At 43.4% G+C, this 7461-nt stretch overlaps 1 protein-coding gene across 4 annotated transcripts in view; it reads right to left on the reverse strand.

The window, feature by feature from the left end:
* Positions 1–7461, reverse strand: part of trip4 (thyroid hormone receptor interactor 4) — a 140843-nt gene that overhangs the window by 82591 nt on the left and 50791 nt on the right. For all 4 annotated transcript variants that reach the window (XR_006309824.1, XM_043680516.1, XM_043680515.1 and 1 more), the window contains exon 10: positions 4374–4498. Coding sequence is in view for 3 of the 4 variants with exons in the window: in XM_043680516.1 (XP_043536451.1) it covers positions 4374–4498 (125 nt within the window). In the remaining variant the exon portion in view is untranslated. The remainder of the gene's footprint in view (positions 1–4373; positions 4499–7461) is intronic.

A 7461-nucleotide genomic window follows, 5' to 3' on the forward strand; every position in this document is an offset into this window, starting at 1 on the left:
GCCAAATTAGTTTAAACCCCCCCGAAGAGTGCTAGCAAACCTACCCCCCAGGATATTGGTGCCCTTCTGGTTCAGGTGCAGTCTATAACAACTTACAAAAACCATTGATGAGCTTGCACAATAGACAGATAACTGGTAAATGAATTTCAACATGGAGGGCAAGTATATTTTATTAAGAAAAGAAGACATATATTACTAGGCAAAGCAGAATCTAATTGGAGCAGAGGAGAAAAGGGTTATGGGAGTAAATCACGGAGAGTAGCAATACAGCTTAAAGAGGGTCACACAAAAAACAGTTTGTACTTTGCCCTTTGGCAAAGCAAAACATCCCAAGGCAAACAAAGTCACTAAGAAATATTAAACTTTGGTCAAAGAAGTAGGTTTTAAGCAACACTTTAAAACAGAGGAAAAGTGAGGTAGATTGGTGGATAGGATTAGGGAGGGAATTCCAGCAAATAGACCCCAGCAACTGAGGGGCATAGCTGCTGTTAGTGTCATTATTAAAACTGGGATGCTGAAAACACCATAATTTGGAGAGTGCAGGTTCTTGAAAAGTTGTGGGATTGAAGGAAATTTCAGAGATAGGGGAGGGGAAGGCCATGGAGAGACTTCTAAACAGGGATGAGAATTTTAAAAGTTGAAGTGTTCCTGAAATTAGAAAGTACTCAGATTTATTTTTAGGAGGACAGAAGAATGTAGTTTTGCTCAACTTCTGTTGAACCATGCTTGGACATACTCGGAATATCTTTTGCAGTTCTGATCATTATGTGATAAAATGGTTATAAATATTAAACGAAAACTGCAATGTTATCCTCACCTGGAAATTAACAACTGGGGCTTCTCTTGAAAAGAGAAGCTAAGAGTCTCATAAGGCCTTTAGCAATAGGAAAGGTTTTGAAGGGGTAAACAGAGTTTTCTGCTGCGGGGACGAGCAATCTCGACCCGATTAACATACTGTACTCACTAAGAAAATAAGGAATCTAAAATTAACCTCAGCACTCAGAGTGGAGAATATGTGGCACTTACTGTCACAGGGAAGTTGAGGTGAACTACATTTAAGGGTAAAGCTAGATAAGGTGATGAAGAGAAAGGGAATAGAGGCTTATGGTCTGGTTCAAATGCGAAATGTTGGGGAGAGTGTCAGGTAAGCATATTGCACAAATTGGTTGTGTCAAACGCCTGGTGTTCTCCGTCTCGTTCCCACCTCAGTCGAAGCAAAATGCTCAGAGGGACAGTATATTTTTACTTCCTTCATCTATTTTGGACCCTGGAGGGAGAGGGAACGATCACCCATATGCACAGTGACAGGAGTTCTCGGTCGTCTCTCGAACATCAGATTCTTAAGGAATTATATCGTCATTTACAGGGAGGAGCATCCAGAGAAGACAACATACATATTGATTGGGTGACTGTTACAATCAGTGAGTGTCAGTAGTAAAGATTAAGCCATCTGGTGTTACACAATGAATGTTGTTAACCTTGTTAACTGGCTTCACATAATGAATCCTTTTCCACCTTGTTAACCCATTACCCTTGCCTCCAGCACCACACTGTTTACTGCAAGTTCTTATCTGATTTGAGTCATGCTTGTTGAACCTTTTGTTTCGCAAAACTCAAAACTTAACTCTTTCCCTTCCTGCTCAGACCCTATACACATTCTCACACAGATGTGATTTATTATGACAGATGGATTTGCTGGGGACACACAGAAATAGGAGGAGAAAGTGAGGACTGCAGATGCTGGAGATCAGAGCTGAAAATGTGTTGCTGGAAAAGCTCAGCAGGTCAGGCAGCATCCAAGGAGCAGGAGAATCGACCTTCGATTCCTGAAGAAGGGCTCATGCCCGAAACGTTGATTCTCTTGCTCCTTGGATGCTGCACTTTTCCAGCGACACATTTTCAGCTCTGATCTCCAGCATCTGCAGTCCTCACTTTTTCCTCGACACATAGAAATAGCCTCCTCTGGTGAAGTTGTCCAGATCAAGGAGGCGCAATCTCAAAATTAGAGCTAGGCAACTTAGAAGTGGAACATTTTCACCAAATCCATACTGGAAATATGAAAATGTGCTTCTCTGAAAGGCTGTGAAACAGTCAAAGTTAAACTCTCAACGCTAAGGTTGTTTGATCTTTTTTCCTTCCCAACGACAGCATCAAAGTGGGGCATTTGTGTGGATCAAATGGAGTTGAATTATAGACTAATCATGACAGGCAGTAGGGGAATAGAATCAAAATGCTGAATAATGATTCCAATTCTTATGGGACTGTGTGTGTATATGAAAGGTGTATGTCGGTCACTAGCCACAGATCTGTTCTACTAATTCCTCAGGTACCTTATTAAGGTATTCATAGCATCAGAGATGTACAGCATGGAAACAGACCCTTTGGACCAACTCGTCCATGCCGACCAGATATCCCAACCCAATCTAGTCCCACCTGCCAGCACCTGGCCCATATCCCTCCAAACCCTTCCTATTCGTATACCCATCCAAATGTCTCTTAAATGTTGCAATTGTACCAGCCTCCACCACATCCTCTGGCAGCTCATTCCATACACGTACCACCCCTGCATGAAAAAGTTGCCCCCGACGTCTCTTTTATATCTTTCCCCTCTCACCCTAAACCTATGCCCTCAAGTTCTGGACTCTCCCACCCCAGAAAAAAAGACTTTGTCTATTTATCCTATCCATGCCCCTCATAATTTTGTAAATCTCTATAAGGTCACCCCTCAGCCTCTGATGCTCCGGGAAAACAGCCCCAGCCTGTTCAGCCTCTCCCCGTAGCTCAGATCCTCCAACCCCGGCAATATCCTTGCAGATCTTTTCTGAACCCTTTCAAGTTTCACAACATCTTTCTGACAGGGAGGAGACCAGAATTGCACGCAATATTCTAACAGTGGCCTAACCAACAGCCGCAATATGACCTCGTAACTCCTGTACTAAATACTCTGACCGATAAAGGAAAGCATACCAAACACCTTCTTCACTATCCCATCTACCTGCGACTCTACTTTCAAGGAGCTATGAGCCTGCACTCCAAGGTCTCTTTGTTCAGCAACACTCCCAAGGACCTTACCATTAAGTGTATAAGTCCTGCTAAGATTTGCTTTGCCAAAATGCAGATCTCACATTAAACTCCATCTGCCACTTCTCAGCCCATTGGCTCATCTGATCAAGACCGCCCAGTGAAAGCAAACCATTTTAACAAGCTGCACCTTGAACAAAGCAAAAGCAGGAGTGCAGTCAGATGTCTGTGTGGGTTTCCTCCGGGTGTTCTGGTTTCCTCCCACAGTCCAAACATGTGCAGGCTGGATGGATTGGCCACCCTGAATTGCTCGTGGTGTCCAGGGATGTGCAGACGAGCTGGATTCGCCATGGGAAATGCAGGGTTACGGGGATGGGGTGAGGCGGGGATGGGGTGAGGCAGGGATGGGGTGAGGCAGGGGTAGGATTGGGCGGGATGTTCTTCGGAGGGTCAATGCAGACTCGGGCATAATGGCCTACTTCCACACTTAGGATTCTATGAAAATTACACACTGAGCCAAAGATGACGTTACAACGGAGTTTAAGCAGCATCTTAAGAGGAGGAATGAGGGCAAGGTTGGAAAGGATCATGCAGGGAATACTGAAATTTAAACCAGTCTTAAAAAAAGGTCCCACTCAAAATACAAAGGGTATAAGTGTACAGGTTAAGTCTTACACAGCAAACAGGATGACCATGCACGCTGTGGTGATGGAAGAGAGCAGTCCTCGATGGGTTGCTGGGACGGAAGTGCTTACAGAGATTGGGAAAGGCTAAGCTCATGAAGGGAGGTGAGTATACTGGAATACAATTTGTTTTCTAAGCAAAAAGAGTATGGTTCAACAGAGCTAACTAAGCACTGGGTATTTCAGTCTATACTAAAATTTAAACTACTAACGTGCTGGAGCACATCTGCAGTGCTATTTCCTATTCGAGGATTTGGCTTCAAAAACTAAATTTCCAAATAAAGTGAGGCTGAAACATTAAGGTCAGCATAAACTAACAATGTCGAAGATCTTCAGTTAAACCCAACCATGTACCACCTTCTGAGAAAAAGAACATGAAATGACATCAGCACAAGAAATGACATCACCAACCCAAGGAACCCAAAACACACAAATAGAAAGTAGGTCACTAACACCAGTGCTTCACCAGAGCCTCACTGATTATGTTACCTAGTATGGTGATGAAACGTCTGAAGACGAACCTTCCAGCTCAGTGAGCAAACTTACATCCTTAAAGTCAACCAGTTAATACAGGTTACCCTATGCATCAACATTTATATTCTTGAGTGGCTTTATTCACTTTGTGATTAAGGCAGATTTGAAAAATTGGTTCCTGGTCAAGTGGTTTACCTTTGTCATGCATTGCCCTATAGGTCCCTTCAATCTCCATTATTTCCTGTGGTGAGGGTCTTTTGGCAGCAGCAGCAATCCATAGGCGGCCTCGATGCGATGTATACCAGGACCTGCCCTCTGCTCTACAAGGACAAAACAAACCAGTCTTAAAAAGGTCACACTCAAAATACAGAGGGTGTATGTTTATAGGCAGGAATACTCAACAATCATAACCATCTAATAATCAAATCAGCTTGCTCTAAATGGACTAATGAATTGAGAGGAAGAAATGTGAACATGCATTTATATAGTGCCTATCTTGTCCTCAGGATATCCCAAAGTGCTTCACAGCAAATTAAGCACTTCTGAAGTAATAAAAATACTGCTGGAAATACTCATCAGATCTGACAGCTTATGTCAAGATAGAAACAGAGGTAACGCCTCATCAGTTCCTCATAAAATATTAATGACCAAGACATTAACATTCCCTTCACAGAAGCTGCCACACCTAGGAAGCATTTACTGTTCCTTTCTTCAGATTTTTAGCATATGCAACGTTTTGTCTAAATACTTGTGAAGTGTAATCACTTTTATAATGCAGGGTTAACAATGCTAATTTGCAATGAACAAGGTCCCACGTTAAGCAAGGGAATAAAATGACCAGATAATCTGTTCGGAAAGTCAGGAGGCATGGGATAGTGAGAAATTTGGCCAACTGGATAGAAAACTGGCTAACCGGTTGAAGTCAGAGAGTGGTGGTAGATGGTATATATTCAGCCTGTTACAAGCGGAGTTCCGCAGGGATCAGTTCTGGGTCCTCTGCTGTTTGTAATTTTTATTAATGACTTGGAAGAGGGAGTCGAAGGGTGGGTCAGTAAATTTGCAGATGATACGAAAATTGGTGGAGTTGTGGATAGTGAGGAGGGCTGTGTTGGCTGCAAAGAGACTTAACTTATGATGCAAAGCTGGGCTGAGGAGTGGCAGATGGAGTTCAACCCTGCCAAGTGTGAAGTTGTCCATTTTGGAAAGACAAATAAGAATGCGGAATACAGGGTTAACGGTAGGATTCTTAGTGAGGTGGAGGAACAGAGGGATCTTGGGGTCTATGTTCATAAATCTTTGAAAGTTGCCACTCAGGTGGATAGAGCTTGTAAGAAGGCCTATAGTGTATTAGCATTCATTAGCAGAGGGATTGAATTCAAGAGCCATGAGGAGATGTTGCAGCTGTATAGGACCTTGGTAAGGCCACATTTGGAGTACTGTGTGCAGCTCTGGTCGCCTCACTTTAGGAAAGATGTGGAAGCTTTGGAAAGAGTGCAGAGAAGATTTACCAGGATGTTGCCTGGAACCAGAGAGTGGTGGGGGCATGAAATGCGCTGCCTGTGGGAGTGGTAGAGTCAGAATCTTTGGTGACCTTTAAGTGGCAATTGGATAGGTACATGGATGGGTGCTTAAGCTAGGACAAATGTTCGGCACAACATCGTGGGCCGAAGGGCCTGTTCTGTGCTGTATTGTTCTATGTTCGATGTTCTATTCATGTTTAATTGAGTGAAAATAGGGCATCTGAGAAAACTCCCCTGCCATTTGTAGTTCTATGGGATCTTTTTATCCACCAGTTGATCTGAAATATGGTACCTCCAGCGATACAACAACTCTCTCAGGGCTGTATGAAGTGCCAGTCAAAACTTTTAGCTCAAGCCTTTTGAGAGTGGCTTGTATACACAGCCTTCTGAGAAACAAGATTCATCCCACTAAGCAACAGCCAGCACTGAGTGAGTCAGAACATACTGTATCCAAAATTTAATAAGTAAAGAAAAAAATTGAATGTCAGAATCCTAAAAGTAACAACAGCAAATAAAAATAACAAGTCTCCAACTTAACAAATCCGATCAGGTTAAAGTAAAAGGCCAAAGCAAAATGTAGCAATGGATGTTCAATAACCATCATATTTTTCTGGCTATTAGCTGCCAAAAGTCGAGGAACTTGACCCCTTTGGAACAATCAAATAACAAAGACAACTGTCAAAATTTCATTCCCAAACCTTCACCTACTACCACTCACACGGATGCTTTTCTCTACCCAGTCAAGCCTGCCTCCTAATTCGCCTACACTCTGCCTGTAAAAATTACTCTGAACTTCTGCCACTTCAATTTACCACCATGGTCTCTGACCAACACTTCTGTCTCAGGCCAGCTGAGTGCTTCAGTGAGACTCAACATCTCATCTTCCTTAGGTACCTTACATCCTTCAGAATTCAACATTGGGTTTAACCATTTTGAAGCATGAACACTTCCTTCCTTGTCTATTATTTACTCCCACACCCTCAGATCCCGTCATGAAATGGATTCCTTTCAGCAAGGCCAGCCTATTTTCAACTACCCATAATCCTCATTATCACTATCTAGCTTCTCTCCTTCCCTGGTTTATCAACAATTCCTTGGTCTGCCAAAATATTTTCCTCTCTCTTTATGGGCTCCCTCTCCACCCACTCCTTTTCACCCCAATCCCTTGTCATCAGCATACTTACAACATTTTCTCGTTGTTTCTGGTTCTGAAGAAGGTTCACAGGACTCCAAATGTTAAGCCAGTTTTCTCTCCACAGACGTTGCCAGACCTGCTAAGTTTCTCCAGCAACTTCTGTTTGTGTTCCTAATTCAGCACATCTCATCTTACCAACATCGATTCCAATCTCGACCCAGTTTAAATGTGCACTTACTGGCCCCACAAATCTGATTAACTCTGGCAACTAGCTCATGTTGATCTCATAGAGGTAAAAACAATGACTGCAGATGCTGGAAACCAGCTAGGAACTGTAAAACCTGCGCCCACACCTCCTCCCTCACCTCTATCCAAGGCCCTAAAGGAGCCTTCCACATCCATCAAAGTTTTACTTGCACATCCACTAATATCATTTATTGTATCCGTTGCTCCCAATGCGGTCTCCTCTACATTGGGGAGACTGGGCGCCTCCTAGTAGAGCGCTTTAGGGAACATCTCCGAGACACCCGCACCAATCAACCAAACCGCCCCGTGCCCCAACATTTCAACTCCCCCTCCCACCCTGCCGAAGACATGGAGGTCCTGGACCTCCTTCACCGCCGCTCCC

This window comes from Chiloscyllium plagiosum, chromosome 40 (assembly GCF_004010195.1).
Source record: "Chiloscyllium plagiosum isolate BGI_BamShark_2017 chromosome 40, ASM401019v2, whole genome shotgun sequence".
Lineage (NCBI taxonomy): Eukaryota > Metazoa > Chordata > Chondrichthyes > Orectolobiformes > Hemiscylliidae > Chiloscyllium > Chiloscyllium plagiosum.